We start from the raw sequence: 18,171 nt of genomic DNA, 5'->3' as shown, positions 1-18,171 counted from the left end.
TTATTTCTGAAAAGCAGCTTTTTAATAATCTATTTGAACCCAGTGAGTGGGAAAGAATCGAAATGTATATCCCTTTGAGAATACCTTTACAAGAATAACAATCTAGAGGTGCCTCTTCCACGGGAAACCGACATCCCTGTGCCCTCACAAATGTGGGATTTCAACTCATATGCATGCCACTTATTTCCCACCCTGTCCCACCCTACCCCACCCTCCACAGGTGACAGATTTACACACCAAAGGGGACTGGTTTCTGTAACTGGGGAACAGAATGTTTAAAAAAAGAAAAGAAATCCATCCAAGTGGCCAGATACCAGAAATAAATCAGGGCAGTTTACATACACAACATTCAACTTACACAAAAAGGGAAGCTTTGCTAATTGGAATTCAGAGGCAAAAATCACAAAGAGCAGAGAATCCAGCTACCCATAAGAGATTACTTAAGAAAAACAAAACAAAAATAAAAAAATCCTCCTACTGGAGACTCCCCTTCATTACAAAAGTATGCAAGCAGTCTCATAAAATGGAGCCCAGGCATGTGGCTCTCTCTCTGGACATGAGAGCATAGCTAAAATTCTCAGCATGGAATTCATGCCTGGACCACTGCCCCTCCCTTTAGGACAAAAAGGGAAGGATGAGGGGGGGCGGTAGCAGGGAAGGGATCCACCTCAGGGGTGACACTAGAGCCCCCCCCCCCCCCGGGGCTGGGAATGAGTTGGTGTGTGCTCAGCTAATTGGGGATCTCAATGGCAAGTGGGTCCCAAATGCTGGGCGTCCTCTGGAGCCTACAAGGTAGAGGTACAAAGAGAAGCTGGTCTGCTTCGTTTCCCCAGCTAAGGCCTTGGGAGCAAAGGTGGATGTCATAGCAAGCTTGGGGTGGTTTTCTGGGAAGGGGGCTTCTGGATTGGACAGAAGTGCACAGACTGTGCATTATGTGTTCCTCCACTCCCAGTCACATGGCCCTAACCCTTGGCACTGCAGAATGTAACAGTGGATGTCGGGGGAACTTCTCAGTGGGAACCAGCCCCTTCACCAAGAAACGCTATTGCCACATAGCACAGCGGCTGAGGCACATTGGTGGGGGGTTCAGAAGAGCAAAGAGAGGAAGGGGCACCTGTAAGCTGCCTCAGGACTGGTGGGCAAATCTGAGTCTCCACCATTCTGCCACACAACTGGGCATCTGCTTCCTAGAACGAGGCAGGGATGGAACACGGGAGAAGACTTGGGCTCTAGGTTGGGCACGAAGCAATGGGGCAGAAGCAAGTTACAGCTACAGTGCCGTATCTTGAGGCTTGCCTACCAAGTACCATTCCACGTTGAAAGTGCCAGGCAGCTGTACCTTTGGGCAGCCTGGTCCCAAGGCTGAGAGCTCAGGTTGGCTGCTGGGGGAGAAATCGAGTTGTGTGTCCAAATGGTGGGGGCTTAAAGATTGTCAAAGCCTGGCTGGGAGCTGCTCTGTGGGGACTCAGGGCTATTCCCTACCAGAGAAAAGACCACAGCCTTCCCATAAAGGGTCACCAGCATCCTTGGGTACCTCCCCATGCCTAACTCTGTAGGGAAAGGAACACCACGACTCCAGGCAGTGTTAATTTATCTAAAATATGGGGAAAGAGGTAGCTGTGGAACCTTGTGCCACCCAGTACCACCCCCCTCCTCCCACACACACTGGGCCAAAGAAGGCAGAAGGAGATAGGGCTCTGGAGACAGGCTAGCGGGGTCCCCTGGTCCTCAGTCACTGGGCTGGGCAGGATGTCAGTGAATTTTGCCTAGCTGGATCTTCTTCCATGCTTCTGAGGCTGTGAAGATGCAGGAGTCCAGAATGCCAGCGACAGTGAAGGTCCCACCAATGATGGCACAGATCTGTGAGAGGGGAGAAAGGGGAGTGTGTCAGAGATCAGGGCTGAAGAGGCATCAGACTGCCCTGCCCCTGCACCACGAGAGGGTGAGCTCACTCATGAAGCCCTTGATGCCCATTTTGTTTGCCATCTTGTCACTGGCGGTGTTCAGGGCTCAAAGAAAACACTGTCACCCGTGCCAGCTCCTGTAGTTCCCATATGAACTCTCTGAATGAGAAGGGGCTTATTAACCCATTTCACCGATGAGGAAAGCGAGCCTTGGCTGGGTCACTTCCCAAAACTCACCAAATAAGCAGCTGTGATTTGAACTCAGGTCTGTCTGGACCGTAGTGTTAACCTACTCTAGGTTTCTCAACTACTAGACTCCTATTTTTAGGTAAATGATGGCGGGTCAGAAATGTTGATAATATGCAGGTCACCTGGGACCACAGTCTGGGTTTCACAGATCCACACTGTCTGCCTGTGACTGAATAGGCACAGTGGCCGGTAAGCTTAGGACCTGAAACACTCCTACTTTCTGGAGCTGGCATTCCTCCTGCAGACAGGAAGTGAGCAAACAGACTCCAAACAGCAAGATCACAGCCGCAGAAAGGACCACCAAAGAGGCTTCTATGGCTTTCCTGACATTTGAGTCCAGACAGTTCTTCATCATAGCAGGGTGTCAGAACTGCTGCCAAAGCTCCGAGGTCTGGAATCATTTGGCTGATGCCACAGTGAATGGCTGAACTGGGGTTCAAAATGTTAGAGCTTGTGCTATTTATTTATTTACTTATTTTTGTTTTGAGACAGGGACTCATGTAGCCCAGGCCAACTTTGAACTCATATGGCCAAAGATTTTCCTTGAACTTCTGATTCTCTTGTCTCTGCCTACCAAATGCTGGGATTAGAGGCATGTGCCACCACCACAGGACTGAGTCTTTGCTATTGACAGCTTCCTGCTTCTTCAGCAAGAAATGCTCCCAGGTAAATGGATAGCATACAACCTTAGATTTGGGTTGTGGTGCAAAAGTTCTTGTGCCCACAGAATACCAGGGAACCAGAGATGTGAAACACTCAGAGCCCTCTTCTCAATGGAGGAGGTAAAACACCTGCTTTCCTCCCGCAAGGCTGCGAGTGGATATTGGTAATGATCTGGTGATCTTTTTGCTATCAGTGGCTGCAGACCTCACCCAAATCCCCCAGAATGCTTTTTCCCAGACTCTCCATCCCTAGGCTGTTGCACCGGGAATGGAAATAATTGTTGCCTGAAAATCTTCCTTCCAACTGCATTGTTTTAAATATGGTGACAATAAACTGCCTGGCATCATACTCCCTGAAGTCTGATCCCAGTTGATGAAGTCAGTCTGCACCGGGTTTTTGTCTTCATTTCTTTGTGGGTTTGCTTCCCTATATGATGCCTGCAGGGTCCTCCTCAGATTTGGATGGATTTAGGGTTGGCCAATGTCACTGGGGTGCAAAGGCATGTCCACAACCACCTTTTCTCACCTCTTGTCAGGTGACTTTGATCCGCGCTATAGGTGTTGATGGCTACTCTTGGTTGTCAATTTGACTGCATCTGGAATTAATTTAAAAGCCCAACCAGCTGGGTATACCTCCGAGGGATTTTGTTTTCTTAATTAAATCATTTAGAGTGAGAAGACTCGATTTTGATCTGGACCTTTTGAGGTGGGAAGATCACCTTTAACCTAGGCCACACCTTCTGCTGGAAGTCTAAACCAAGGGCAAGGAAGAAGGAAATGCTCTCTTTGCCTGCTTGCTCCACTCTTGCTGGCAAGTCCATTCGTTCACTGGCATTGACATCTGCCTCTCTATTATTCTGGCATCTACTGAAGACCAGCTAAGACATCCAGCCTCGTGGACTGAACAACTGCTGGACCCTTGGACTTTCTGTAGTAGCAGCCACGGTTGGCCTAGCTCACTGGTTCTCAAGCTTCCTAATGCTGTAACCCTTTCCTTGCTTTGTGGTGACCGCCAACCATAAAATTATTTTGTTGCTACTTCATATCTGTAGTTTTGCTACTGTTATGAATAGTAATGTAAATATATAATATACAGGATATCTTCTGATATGTAATCCCCAAAGGGGCTGTGACCCACAGATTGAGAACCACTGCCCTAGCTGGACCACAGACTGTAGGCCATTTTAATAGATATATTAGATATAGATGCCATATTTGTTAGAATTTACATATATATTCATTTTATTAGTTTTATTCCTCTAGAGAACCCTAAGAGACTAATGTAAGTGGGCTAAGCCATGGTTCTGGGTAGGTCAACTGCATTAAATCTGTATCTTTAAAGATCTTTCGTGTATGTATAATATGTATGTGTGCATTCATGTGTGTGAGTGTGGGCACACGTGTGCCACCCAACTCATGCGAAGGTCAGAGGACAACCTTGGGCATCGGTTCTCTTGTTTGACACAGAATCTGGGCCCAAGAGCTTCCAGAGGTTCTCCTGGCTCTGCTTCCCATTTCAATACAGGAGCACTGGGATTACAAATGTGTGAACTGAACCCAGCTTTGCATGGGTTCCAGGAATTCAAAAGCAATGCCTCTCATTTTCAAGACAATCATTTTACCTAGCTGGTCATCTCTGAAGCCCATAAATACACACACACACACACACACACACACACACACACACACACACACACAAACAAATTAAAGACAAGGTCTCTCTACATAGCCCTCCAGGTTGGCCTCAAACTCACAGAAATTCCCCAGTTTCTATTTCCCAAGTGTTGAGATTAAAGGAATGAGCCACCATGCCCAGCCCCCAAGTATATTTTTGATTTTGCTATTTTCAACTTATGATGGGAACATGGAAGTCAACTCCAACATACATGGAAGAGCATCTGTACTAACAAGTTGTCAAAACTTGCAACTTAACCTAACTTATGCTTTACATATACACACACATATATGTATATATTAAATTTATTTAATTACATATACTTGAGACATAGTTTTTCTGCATAGCCCTGGCTGTCCTGAAACTCAGTATGTAGACCAAGCTGGCTTCAGACTCACAGAGATCTGCCTGCTTCTGCCTCCCAAGTGCTGGGATTAAAGGTACATACACTTTTTTTTAAAATGTCGATTCCTATTCTTACACTTATTGCACTGCTCTGGAGTCGCATCTGTGAACAGACATCTCCTGACATGTAACTGCCACAGGACTCTGGGTGGCGGTGGTGCACTCAGGAATGATTTGGTGCTGAGGGGTGGGAAGCCAGGAGACAGCGGAGGTGAGAGGAGGGCACACCACACTGGTGTTTCTCTTTCATGTGGTGCTTTCCTGCGATGAGCTAAGCAGAGGCGTGCAAGGTCTAAGACAGAGCAGGTCTGTGTGGATGCTTCTAAGTAGAGCAGCTGCCATTCCAGCAATAACAGCCCGAGAAACCCGAGCAGCCCCCCAGGGAGTGGAGAGGATGGGGCCCCGCGCTGAGGATTATGATGAAGTGTTCTAAACAGGCCAGGCCTCGCCCCACCAGTCGGCGCATGACGCAGGGGCACTTTTCAGGGAAGATGACGGCAGGGGACCTGGTTTATTTCGGTAGAGTGGATCAGATGATGGCAGATTTTATACCACAAAATGCTTTTAGAGCTTGGAGCGGAGGGTAGGAAAATGTGACTTAAGTGCAATGGAGCAAAAAGAGAAAAAATAGCCCCTCCATCTGCCTTCATCCACACATACCGTGGAGCCTGAATTCCTATGACTCACACACCTGGCACCCGGCTGAGGTCTCTTTGCACTGGGCTGGCCCAGGGTTAGAGGGAGGCGACAATTTGCACGGAGCACCCCCCCCCCCAGAAGAAGCATCCTCTGGGGAAACTGAGGGAGCATGCAAGCTAAGCAACAGGCCCAATCACAGTGACAGTCCAGTCACTGTCCACCTGAAGGCTAAGGGGGCTGCAGGGAGCTTCCCTGTGGATCTACTGACGTCACTCAGCACACCTGTACATTACGTCTGCTGAAGGAAAGAAAGGAATTCTGATACATTTTGGGGGCTTCCTCAGGGCTGAGGAGATTCTAATGGTCCATCCTTGCTTTCACTTCAGTGGTCCCTCATCCTCGGGGATACATCAAAAGATCCCAGATAGTTTCAAATTTAATGCTTAATGTACACTTAAAAAAAAAAAAAACAAACAGTACCTACTAATTTTTTAGCTTACAAATTAGGCACAATAAAAGATAAATGATGATAAAATAAGAATGCTATATTTAGTAATATTATTTAAAATCTATGGACCATTTGTTTCTGAAAAATGCCTTTCAGTATTTCCTCACTGTGGCTGACTAGGAAAAGCCACAGGACACCATAGCAGCCCACCGCCATCCTCAGTACCCACTCGAGTGAGGTGGATTAGGGGTACGGAGACAACTAGGAGGAGTAAAGCACGGAGGTCCTGGAGTTGACACACAAAGGGACATGGCAGCCACCAGCACCAGGGTGATACCATACTGGGACTCACTGGGGAATTATGGTCATCCCTTGTCCAGAGAAGGTCAGAATTTTTACATGGGAAATGAAGCAGCAGCTGTGGGAGGGTGTGCCGGCCCTTAAAGGTGAGTTTCACAAGAGGGTGGCAGGAGCATAGGTCTCAGCACTGGTACGTCTTGAGCAATATGGGGAACAATAAATGGACCAGTTGTGAGATGCAGCTAGAGGTGATGCAGGAGGGATGTTAAGAATGACCTGAACAGAGGGCGTGGCACTGGACACTCAGCGTCACCCTGACCTGCACGGCGGGGCCCAACATCAATGTAGAGGGATAACGGTGTAGACAATGCAGAAGGCACAGCAGACACTAAGCTCCCAGCCTGTTGCTGGCCAACTCTCTGGGGGTGCAGAGGTGCGGAGGGGGGCATGTGCCTCCTTACTGCATGTGACCAGGGCAGGCAGGGGGTGAGGACTGGGGAATCTACGGGGGGCCTTCGCTACTTGGAGAGCAGAGAGAACCCATCCTCTGGGGCTTGAGCAGGGGCTGCCATGTAAGTGTCTTCCCGGGTCTCGGTTTCTCCATCTATAAAATCAGAATAGCAGCCCCACCTTACTGCCAGCCATTCTGGAGAGAACCTGGAGTTCAGTGCTTGTTCAGTAAACGACACCTAATTTCATCTCTCAGTATCCAACCTTGCTGCTAAATATGTAATCTCTATACTTGAGACCCATTTTAATCAGAAAAAATAAGTAAAATACTACCAATTATTTATTATATTTATTATTTATTTATTTATTTATTTATTTATTTATTTATTTTCGAGACAGAGTTTCTCTATAGCTTTGGATCCTGTCCTGGAACTAGCTTGTGTCGACCAGGTTGGCCTCGAACTCAGGGATCCGCCTGCCTCTGCCTCCCAAGTGCTGGGATTAAAGGCGTGCGCCACCACTGCCCAGTTATTTTTTATTTATTTTTATTTTATGTGCATTGGTGTTTTTGTCTACATGTATGTCTGTATGAAGGTATTAGATCCCCTGGGACTGGAGTTACAGACAGCTGTGAGCTGCCAAGTGGTTGCTGGGAATTGAACCCAGGTCCTCTGGAAGAGCAGCCAGTGCTCTTAATCACTGAGCCATCTCTCCAGCACCCCAATTATTTCTTAGAGGTTTTCTGTCTCAATTCCTTCTCTTCCTGGCGCTTTTATGGAAGAACAAGGCAGCAAGATTCTCTGAAGACTCCGCAGCTGCCCAAGACCCATGCTGGCCACGGGGTTCAGTAGTCAGCCTGAGCCTTACCCAGAGGTGGCTGCTGCCCAAGAGGGCATAGCTTAGGGGCGTGTCTGGGAGTATTCATGAGGAAGAGCCTCCCTCTGAGCCAGGCTCCTTAGGTCAGGTCCCTTTCACTTCCCTAGTCAGGGAGCCCCTGGTGTCTGGCCTGTGTCAACCCTATCATCTGCTCTCTTGTCTTCATGGCCAAGGGAGGGAAGGCAGGAGTCATTGGTTAAGAGCAGGTGCTCAAAACACATTGGCTAAATAAGTAGACAGCAAGGGAACGCCAAGAATGAACAAGGAGAAGGGGGAGGGAAAGGGGAGGCAGAGGTGGGGAAGAGACAGAAATCTTTAATAAATTAAAAAAAAAAAAGAATGAACAAGGAGTCGCTGAATGGGTTTGAGAATGAGCAAAGGAACGGCAGGCTCCCCGTTCTGCTCTTAGCAGGTTTCTGGGAGCTGGTGCAAAGGTGGGTGCAAAGGTGGGGTGAAGGTGAAGGCTTGTGAATCTGGGTCAGGCAACAACCTCACCCATCCCATGCAGCTCCTTTAATCTCTAAGCCTGGGCGGTGCAGCCTGGGGCTGTGAGGTACTCAGCCTGAGGACACTCTGGTCTTGGAGTCTATAGAACCAGGCTCCTAGTGTCTATGCCTCCGTTTCTATGCTTTTAAAAACAGGAAGACCATTTCTCAAGACTAGTGTACCATAGAATGACCATCTGTGAGACATGCCCCATGCCTCTGACCTTGGCCCTTGTCTCCCCCAGGCCTCAGGACAGAGGAACAACTGGGGTGAGGGGGCCTCCCTGCAGAGGGGTGGTCAGGGAGGAGAGCCGCTGAGCCAGGAAGGGACACTAGGGCTAGTGCCCGCCTCCCTACCCTGGTCAGCAGCCCCAGTCCCAGGAACAAGAGCAGGACAGCTGACTCACCTAGGCCCCTGTGTGCCCAAGAGAAACAGTAATGGCACCCTCTTCTCTGACCCAGCCCCTTCCTTCCCAGACCCTACGGCTTCCCAAGCTTCTGTGGAGACCAGAATGAAGCCAGCTTACTTGATCATTTCATTTTGCAATTCATTTTTAAATTGCATCTACTTATAAACACAGGGCCATGGTGCCCACACGGAGGTCCAAAGACAACTTGCAGGAGTCAGTTCTGTCCACCACATGAAAGCAAATTCAGGTCATCAGCCCATGGCAGGTGCCTTTACACACCGAGCTATCATTTTGTCAAACCTAGTTTGTTGTTTTCTTCTTAGCAGCACTTGGGCCTCGAGCGTGTCGGGTAAGTGTCCTGTCCTGGAGTTCACGTCCTAGCATAACTTTAAAAAGATGTATTTCTTTATGTCTTAACTCTGGCTTTTAGTTCCTTATGCTAGGGAAGGCCTGGGCTAGACAGTTGAATTCTTGTTCCACCAGAGACCAACATCTTCCTGCCCCTCCTGGGCCTATGTTTACTGCTTAGTGGCTTTCTGTGACAAAGCCTGCATCCCTGCCACTCCACAGAGGGAAGGAAAGGAAGCACTGGGGCAGACATTCCTGGATGGAAGCCAGCTCTGTGACTTTGGCCAGAAAGGCCAGTTTAATTCTCTGGGCCTCAGTTTCTCTCACCTACGCCTAGGGTGGCTAGGAGGCCTCTGTGACCACGAATGCCAGGAACTGCTCATCCTCCCTCATCCAGGCCATGCGGTTTTAAAGCTTGTGGAAAAGGCACAGTCAGAGGAAATAAATAATGAACAAAGTCTCATCATATGCTGCCGGAGGCAGACAGGCTGGAGCCGCAGATGAGAACACCCAAGTCGCAGAGGCGAGGGCCTGGAGGGGTGGGGGGGGGAGCATCAGGAACGGAAGCTGATGATTGGGCTCTGGAGGGCTTGGGATGGGAGGAAGGGAGGGATGGTGACCTCCACTTAGCCTGTCACTTCTTCCGGGACCCCTTACCCTCAGGCCCTAAAAGTCTGAGGGAAAGCTGAAAACTCTCATTTCTGCCCTACCCCAGAGCTCCTCCTGGTTGAGCACCTATGTCCTGCCCTGAGACCCTGTTTTCTTCTGTCTTTTCATTCAGTTCTTGTAATTTTGCCGCAGAAGAGAAGGCTTGTCCAAGCTCACACAACAACCAAGAAAGGAAGTGTCACCAATTCAGGTGTGGGAGGCTGCAGGTGTTTCTCCTGTCGGCCTACCTTGGCCCCACCCCTCAAAGCGTCTCCTCTTGCTTTCTCAGTTCTCCTACAGAGATCTGCACAGCAAATATCCTGAAATCAGGACATTCGAAAGCCCTGCTTGCAGAGGTTGGGAAGTGAGAAACTATGCATCATTGGAGCATGGTGCCCAGCGTCTTTCCTCCTCTATCCCTTCACCCACCTTAGAGACACTGGTACTGTACTAGACGTTCCACCTCATCCGGCCTCATCCCCTCCACCTGCCCTCACACAGCTCAGTTGCCCCAGATGGATTGGATCCCAAGGCTTCTGTACACACCAGCCCTCAGCCCTGAATCACAGACTCTGGGCTTCGTTCTAGCCTGCATATCACAGTGGCGGTGGCAGAGGGGAGCAAGGTGAGCACAAACCTGCCGTTCTTGGTTCAGGAAAGAGAAGCAGGCAGAGGAGGGCGGGACATCCACAGGGGGCTGTGAAGGCTGCCCCCTGCCCAAGTGGCAAAGTGGCCCTTTCTTAACCCACATTACCTTAGAGGAGTGTAAAATTGTGTGTGTGTGTGTGTGTGTGTGTGTGTGTGTGTACGTGCATGTGATATCCATGTCTATAAATGCCAGAGGTCAACTCCAGGTGCCATTCACCTTGGTCTTGGAGACAGGGTCTCTCCCTGGTCTGGAACTTGCCGAGCATGCTAGGCTGGCTTCCCAGTGAGCCCGGAGGAGCCGATGTTTGTTCCAGCTACGGGATTACAAGCGCACAGTGCTATGCCCCAGCTTTGACACATGGATCCTAGGATGGAATACAGGTCTTTATGCTTGCGGACAAAACACTTTTCCAACTAAGCTAAAGCCTCAGACAAAAATCAACCAACCAAATAACGCCCCCCACCCCAAACCACAGTGTTAGGGACCAAACACCCGGCTTCCAGCACGCTAAGCATGTGGCTCTACCCCTGAGCTACACCCCTGTTCCTGTAGGTCTGAAGGTTGTCTCCAATCAACTTCCTCACATCTCGCTACAAAAGGTAGCTGGAAACCAAACACAGGTCCGGGTAGGGAAACTTGGAAATTGTTAGCCAGTTAGCAGGCTCAGGGATACACTTGGTTTCTTTTTATGGCTGTGTGTGTGCTTGCATGGTGGTAATGCCAGTTTATTTTCTACTGTGGAGTCTCGGCGCCAAGGTAAAAGTGACCGTCAAACAACGCTAGCGTCCTAGACCAAGGACTTCATGACTTCTGGGGCCTCTGTTGTGGGAGCACTCATGAGAGCCCTTGTTTGGCGGGGAGATGTTACAAAGGGGACAAGGCATGGGGGTCGAGTCTCAGCTTCGCCATTCACTGGCTGTATGATCTTGGAGGAGTTTCCTTACCTCTCCAAGCCTTCGCTGAATTCCTATCTAAAACAGAAACAGGAGAATCTCTACTGAGGTTCCTGGAAGGGGTAAGGGGGTAATTACCAAATTGCCTGTAGTCGATGCTGAGTAAAGGCAGCTGCCATCACCTCTTGCAGCAGCTGTCCTTTGCACACCTGTGGACACCCGAGTCCAGGCGAGGCACTGTGCTGGACACTGGGCCACCATGGTAGATGAGTCATGACACCTGGAGGCTATAGCTGGCCCTGACAACTGTGGGGTGCAATCTAAAGCATGGAGCGTTATTTTCCTGGTAAGGAAAGTGTGGGGGAGGACAACGGAAAGAATATGGGGAGGGGGACTTACTCCAGCCAAATGCCCTCATCCCGAGGCCCCTAAGTGTCTTTTCGGTTGAAAGGGCTGCATGATCATGTTCAATGGGAGCATACCACCAGTCTCTGGTCATGCCAAACCCATTCTGGCACTTAATGGCTTCTGGGTATTCCTGCTCTCAAAATAAACCACACATAGAAAGAGATCTGATACCTCAAGTTATTCAATCTGTTACCACAGCCCCCTTAAATCTCAAAAGATGGGCTTCAGCAAACCGCAGGGAGCAGATATGGAGGGGTAGGGGGAGATCCAGGCACGTGCACACAGCCAATTGCAATGCTTATTCTTCTGGCAGAAGAATGCACTGCTAGAGCAAGAGGGGTAGGTTTGATGCGTTATTGTGAGGACCCAGAGAGAGGACCCTTGGGCAGCCTGGTACTGGATACTACTGGGCATGTTCCCTGAAGACCTGACCCTGAGGGGAGCCCAGAATCAGCCAGGTACTGGGTATGTGAAAAAGCTTCATTTGGTAGCTCTGCCCCTCGCTCCAGCCCAGCCACAGCTGCTCGCCTCTGAAGCCGTCACATGACAACATCCCAGTCTAAGCCCTTCTTCAACGGCCCCCTCTGAGGAGCTATTTCCAGAGGACAGCCACTTGGAGCGTGGCGCTTCACACACAAGTGTTTGACTTTAAAAGGAGAGGATGAGCAGCCCGTGGCAGGTGCCCCCACTTGGCCCTAGCCCCACCCACCCTCTGCAGGCTCCAGGGGTCTTTGTGCAGCACGTCTGAGGTCTAGCCTCACCCTCGCATCTGCTGCCCCATGACAAAGGGCTTTGAAGCTCCATAGTGACGCCATCTGCCGGGAGCCAGCTGGCTCATGAGCTGACCCTACAGTTGCCACGGCAACCAAGATGGTAGCCTTGGGCCTTCGGAAAACAAACCAAGCTAATGTCACAAGGTTCCATGGAGCCTGGAGCTGTGTGGTTAGCAAGCGGGGTAGGGGGGTGGAGGGGTGGAGGGATGGAGGGGGGTGTGGGGGGTGTCTTACTTCCGGAGAGGTGGGCCCGACAGAGACAAACTGGGGGCCAAAGGGAGAAGAATAAAGGGAAGGGTCACACCACACTGGGTGAGGAAGGCCGTTCCTGTGGCCTTGTGGAACCTCCAGTTCTTAGAATGTCAGTGGTTCATCTTGACCTAGCAGGGAGTCCATCCCAAGGAGAGAGCTGGGTTGGCTTCAAAAGACTGCTGGACTGGTATCTCTGCACACACAAGGTCCTTCCCAAGGCAGCCTTCTCTCCTTCATGTCGGGGCCTTGCTGAACAGGTATGAGTGCCCCCTCTCTGCCACTGTGGAACCCGGGAGCAAGGTTCTCGTGACATAGCAGTGCTTTGACATGAATGCTCCACACCACCGGGAAGCTCCTGGAGGGCCAGGCTCCCTCAGGCCTGGCACGACTAATTCTAGCAAACCGTAGGCAAGTAACCAAAGCCGCTTCATCTCTCAGCCACTTGCCAAGGGATTTTTGATGCTCAGAGGTTCAGCTGCTTCCCAGGAACAAATGGGAACTGGGGGTTGGGGCCTATGGAGGGGCCTTCTCAGCCTAGCAGTGCAGTGTGTCAGAGGCAGTACAGCCCCCAGGGCCTCTGAGGAGCAGGCCACACCTGCCGGGAAGCATGGAGGACATCTGCTCCTATCTAAGTGCGGGGCTTATTCGCGGTTTGCAGTGGGAACAGACTGGGACAGGCCAACACCCACATGCACTTAGCATGTGCTCGCCTGGGGGAATCTTGGGTAAAGGCGTTTGTTCGCAAATCCCTTGATGTGGAGTTGAAAAGTTTTATAAATCTCCTCCTATGTGTGGGTCCCTAGTTTTATCTCTTCTCCATCTTTTTTATTTTTTATTTATTTATTTATTTATTTATTTATTTATTTATTTTTGGTTTTTCGAGACAGGGTTTCTCTGAAGCTTTGTAGCCTGTCCTGGAACTAGCTCTTGTAGACCAGGCTGGTCTCGAACTCCCAGAGATCTGATCTGCCTGCCTCTGCCTCCCGAGTGCTGGGATTAAAGGCGTGCGCCACCACCGCCCGGCTCTCTTCTCCATCTTTGTGGCGAGTGTCAGGCTTTGACTATCACCGGGCAGGTAGGATTGAATGGGTCTTAACATTTAAGTCTCATTTTTTTTTTCAAGTCCAAATGAAAGGAGCATTTGCCGGTCTGCTCAGGAAAGAGCGGTTCTTAGCCCTTGCCTGGCTCCTTTGGCCACTTGCTGGCATGGAGGTCTTTCTATACAGAGGCTGATGACCGTTCCTCCGCACATGGGTGGCAAGCCCTTTCCAGTCTGCGTGTGGTGTTTCAGCTCTATGTAGGTGCTATTTGTTCAACAGAAGCTTTGGCTTCCTATGTGCTCAGAGGATGGCAAAAGGCTGTTCTGAGGCTTATCCTAGCCCCAGGCTTATGACACACATTTTATCCACCTGTAGAGTTTCCCCTTCCACGATGCTCTCTGAGCATCAGAGGCCCGGAAGGTAGCAAGAACAAAGATCATTATTCTTATGTCACCAGTTAGAAGCAACGGCCTTGTCACAGACACCTCCCTGACCACGTACGTACATGCCTTGCAGCACCCACTCATCCCTCTCCCAGAAACTAGCCTTGATTTTCGTCTTGATGAACGCCATCCCTCACAATCTTTGATTCCAGAGAGGGCAAGAGACCTAGCCCAGGGCAAGCAGAGAATTCCTTTCTCTAAGTCAAATGATCAGAAAAACATCATGGGACCTCAGCTGAGACAAGGAGAACTCTGTCCTTTCTAGGGTTTGGCATGGAATTACTGAGAAATAGAGAGCTTCTATTGGTAAATTCAGTCCGCGAACAAAGCCAGGCAGGACAGAGAGAGACGAAAAGACTGAAAAAGATGGAGAGAGACACTCCTCACCAAGTGTGTCACTGGATACAGCCAGGCCTGATGCGATACACCACTCAGTCAGCTGCATAGATCCCGTCTGTTCTGTAGGTCCTGACTAACACAGAACCAGCCTGCTACAGCAGGAAATGAACCAGCCAGAATTCACACCCCAGATCTCAAACTATCATTCAAAGTATGAAGTTGGGCCAAGTGGCACTCGAAAGCTCATGTGGAGGTTTCCTGAGCCCAGGAGGATTCCTACAAATTCCAGGCCAGCATGGGTGGCACAGTAAGACCCTAACTCACCCCACACAAGGCCTTCCAATATGACATGCATCTTTAGGCCTCAGTGGCCAAATCTGACAGGTAGAGAGAGCAGTCCTGTCTGTCACCTCTGCTGACCCTGGCTTACCCCAGACCTCTGGAGTTTCTTGGGTGGAGCAGGCACTGTGACCTGCCTGCTCTGTACAAGGGTGGTGAGCTGGATGCAGGAAACTGTCCACACGACAGAAACAACCAGTGTAAAACTAAACTGATATCTAATGTTGTCCAGAGCAGAAGAGAAGGTGGAGAGAAAGAAAAACAAAAGAAGACAAGTAAGTAGGAAGAAAGAACACGCTGGCGCCAGGATGGCCCTACTGTGAAAGAAGACGTGAAGACAAGTAAAGGGCACGCCATGGAGGCATGCTTTTAACGGTGGCACACACCTTTAGTCCCAGCACTCAAGACAGAGGCAGAGGCAGGCGGATCGCTGTGAGTTTGAGGCCAACCTGGTCTATAGAGTTTGCTTCAGGACAGCCAGGACTGCAAACCCAATGAAACAAAACAAAACCCAACAAAAAAACAAACGCTGAAAATAATTTCCATTAAACAACACCAAAAAGAGAAAATCACCAAGACCCTGGAGCCAGTAGAGATTTCCCTTAGGAAATCTCAGGCTGAGTGTTCTGAAAATACTGCTTCACCTGAAGTAACGACCAGGGACATATTATAAACAAGTAAACAGGAATGGTGACTGGGCTGGGACCGGGCAGTGCGGTCCAGAGCAACTCCCCCATGCTTCCTGCTCAGAAGAGGCAGCACTGCGGGGTTACAGTGAGGATAATGGTTTAAACACACCTCACCCACTCAGAGCCACACGATTTGTTCGATTTGTTCGTCAGATGTCCTAGGTGGCGTCTCCCAGCACACATCAGCTAGGGGAAATGCCAGTAGTTCCAGCATGCTTCCGGGGACACTTTCACCAGTCTGGTAGTCAAAGCCACCTGAGTTCAACTGGGGCCTAGCAGGCCCTGTCTGGTTCCAGCAAGAATAGGTGGGGGCTGCCCAGACCAGGGAGCCCACAGCAGGTGCCCGGCTGGCCCCTGCCCCTGAGCGACTTACCGTGGTGATGAACCTGTAGAGCGGTTGCCTCCTTTCTGTGTACTTAACCGTGATGGGGCTGAGGTCATAGCGGAACCAGATGGCAGGGATAATGCGGCCCGTGTGGCTGTAGGCAACATACTCCTATAGGAGAGAAGAGGAGGGTGATGGGAGAATTACGAGCAGAGCCAGCCTCAGGTGGGTGGGGGTGGGGACTGCAGGAGGGAGTCCAGGCTTCCTCTCATTCCTTCAGGCAGCACAGTGGGGCATTCTGGATCCCTTCAGCTGTAGGAAATGGACCAAGTGAACCTAGAAATGGCACCAGAACTGAGCGCACATCTGAAGGGTAAGACTGGGAAATGCCCAGTTTGAGCATCTTCTCCTCGGGTTACCTGGTCACATAAAATCTAGTCTGTTGAGCACCTCTGCTGTTCTGGGATTCCTGGGGTAATGAAGCCCCCTCCTAGCGGCATCAAGGCTGCCAGGCTTGAGAAGACAGACATCACTGTACCACTAACTTCCAACCGTGTTCGTGTGTGTGTATGTGTGTGTGTGCGCATTCAGAGGGACTCAAGTGCTCAGGGGGCCATAAGTAAACTGTCAGTTCTCCCGAGGCGAATCTGGAAGGCTCACCGAGGGGACATTCTAAGTCACACCTGATGGCTCAGTGTGATGAGGACAAAGGCTACACTGGCTTGAGCTTGGCCACAAAGCGGGGCCAGCACAGAGAACTGGAAAGTGAAGTGGCCAGCCCGCCGTGGCGTCTAAGAAAACACGGAGCAATGACTAAACGGCCACCACAGAGCAAAAGTGACAGGTTGTCTTGGACCAGTCTCACCCCCTCCTGAAGGGCTTGCTTTTCCCATCGCTGCGCTGGGGACCTAGTGGATGACCCACAGGATTTCTTGTCTGGGCCCTTCAGGGCATGAGCTCTGAACACGCCTCTTGTTTATAAAAAATGGAGATTGGATGATGGTTATCCCATGCCCCACTTGTGTCCCCTGAGCTGGTCTTGAGCAGCTGGGTTGATGATCCCATGGACCCCACTGAGTCCTAACCTCCCACTGCACAGCCACTTCCATTCATAGGACAGGCTGGGGCCAAAGCCACGGAGAGTGCTGAGCGAGCTGTTCCAGCCATCGGCCCCTTGCCAAAGCCTTGAGGGCAGCAGCTCGGGGCAGAGAAAACTCTGCCTTCCCAGGGGCGTGCTGAGAGAGCAGGGCGCCTGTCTGGGTCGCAGCCCAGAGCTGAGGGGTGAGAAACGGGATGAAAAATAGCAGCAGTTGGCACCAGTGACCCAAGTCGCCTTTGCAGGCAGAGTTCTGAAAATACTGCTTCATCTGACAGTGATCTCGTGAAGTAACTACCAGGGACATATTATAAACAAGTAAACAGGAATGACTGGGCTGGGACGGGGCAGTGCGATCCAGAGCCCTGCCGCCCATGCTCCCTGCTCAGATGTGGCAGCACTGGGGGATTACAGTGAGTATAATGATTTAAACATGCTCCATCTCCTCAGAGCCCTACGATTTGTTTGTTGCCTTGCTGGGGGTTAAACCCAGAGCCTTGTGCACACTAGGTACTGCTCTTCCACATCTGAGTTTACATCAGCCTTTTTTTTTTTTTTTTCGTAGTTCAGTGGCTAAGCATAGTAGTTCAACCCACAGGTATACATTGGTAGGAACTGGAGGTGAGGCCTTTGGAAGGTGATTGAGTTAGATGAGGCCACAGGGGTGGGGTGCTAACGACACCATTAATGCTTCTGTGAGAGGAGGAAGATGCTCGCTCCCAAGCTAGTGTGCTTGTGTCTCTCCGTGCCCTGCCCACGACTGTGTGATGATACAGCAAAAAGGCTCAGCACTGGCTGGGGACAATAGCTTTGACTTCTCCAGTTCCATGAGATAAATCCACTTCTATTCTTTATATTATTACCTAGTCTTCGGGCTTGGTTACATCGCCAGGGAAGAGAGTAGGCTGGACGCCATCTGTGACATACTGAACGGAAGAAAAAAGCCTCCCCAGAGAGAGCTATGGATCAGAGCAAACCAGAGCTGAGGGACAAGCTTCCCAAGAGGGTGAGCCTGGACAGCCCCGTGACAGACAGACAGACTGGACCGATGGAGTGGGTGAGCAGTCAGGGGGCTCCGGAGCCCCAGAGAACCTCATCCTAATCTCAACGTGGCAGCTATACAGCTCTGTGACTACCTCTCAGTTGCTTGGTGACCAAATCTGTAAAATGGGGACAACAGCTCCCACTGTCAGGCATGGTGACTGAAAATGGTGATGGAAACAAGGCTACGGTAGCGGCACAACTTTAATCCAAGCACTCGGGAAATAGAGGCAGGCAGATCTCTATGAGTTCAAAGCCAGCCTGGTCTACTGACTTGAGTTTGAGTTCCAGGACAGCCAGGGATACACAGAGAAACTCTGTCTTGGAAAGAAAGAGAGAGAGAGAGAGAGAGAGAGAGAGAGAGAGAGAGAGAGAGAGAGAGAGA

General features: G+C 50.4%; 1 protein-coding gene across 1 annotated transcript in view; it reads right to left on the bottom strand.

The window, feature by feature from the left end:
- The window catches only part of Ergic1 (endoplasmic reticulum-golgi intermediate compartment 1), a 99,837-nt gene continuing 81,666 nt past the window's right edge, over window positions 1-18,171 (bottom strand). Inside the window, exons 9-10 of the mRNA XM_050121060.1 lie at window positions 15,698-15,820; window positions 1-1,860 (exon numbers count right to left, since the gene is read on the bottom strand). Coding sequence (XP_049977017.1) covers window positions 1,753-1,860; window positions 15,698-15,820 — 231 coding nt within the window. The 3' untranslated portion in view covers window positions 1-1,752. The remainder of the gene's footprint in view (window positions 1,861-15,697; window positions 15,821-18,171) is intronic.

Source organism: Alexandromys fortis, unplaced genomic scaffold (genome assembly GCF_014885135.2).
Source record: "Alexandromys fortis isolate MF-2015 unplaced genomic scaffold, M_Fortis_MF-2015_v1.1 scaffold_29, whole genome shotgun sequence".
Classification (NCBI taxonomy): domain Eukaryota; kingdom Metazoa; phylum Chordata; class Mammalia; order Rodentia; family Cricetidae; genus Alexandromys; species Alexandromys fortis.
This window is presented reverse-complemented; position numbering and strand designations above follow the sequence as displayed.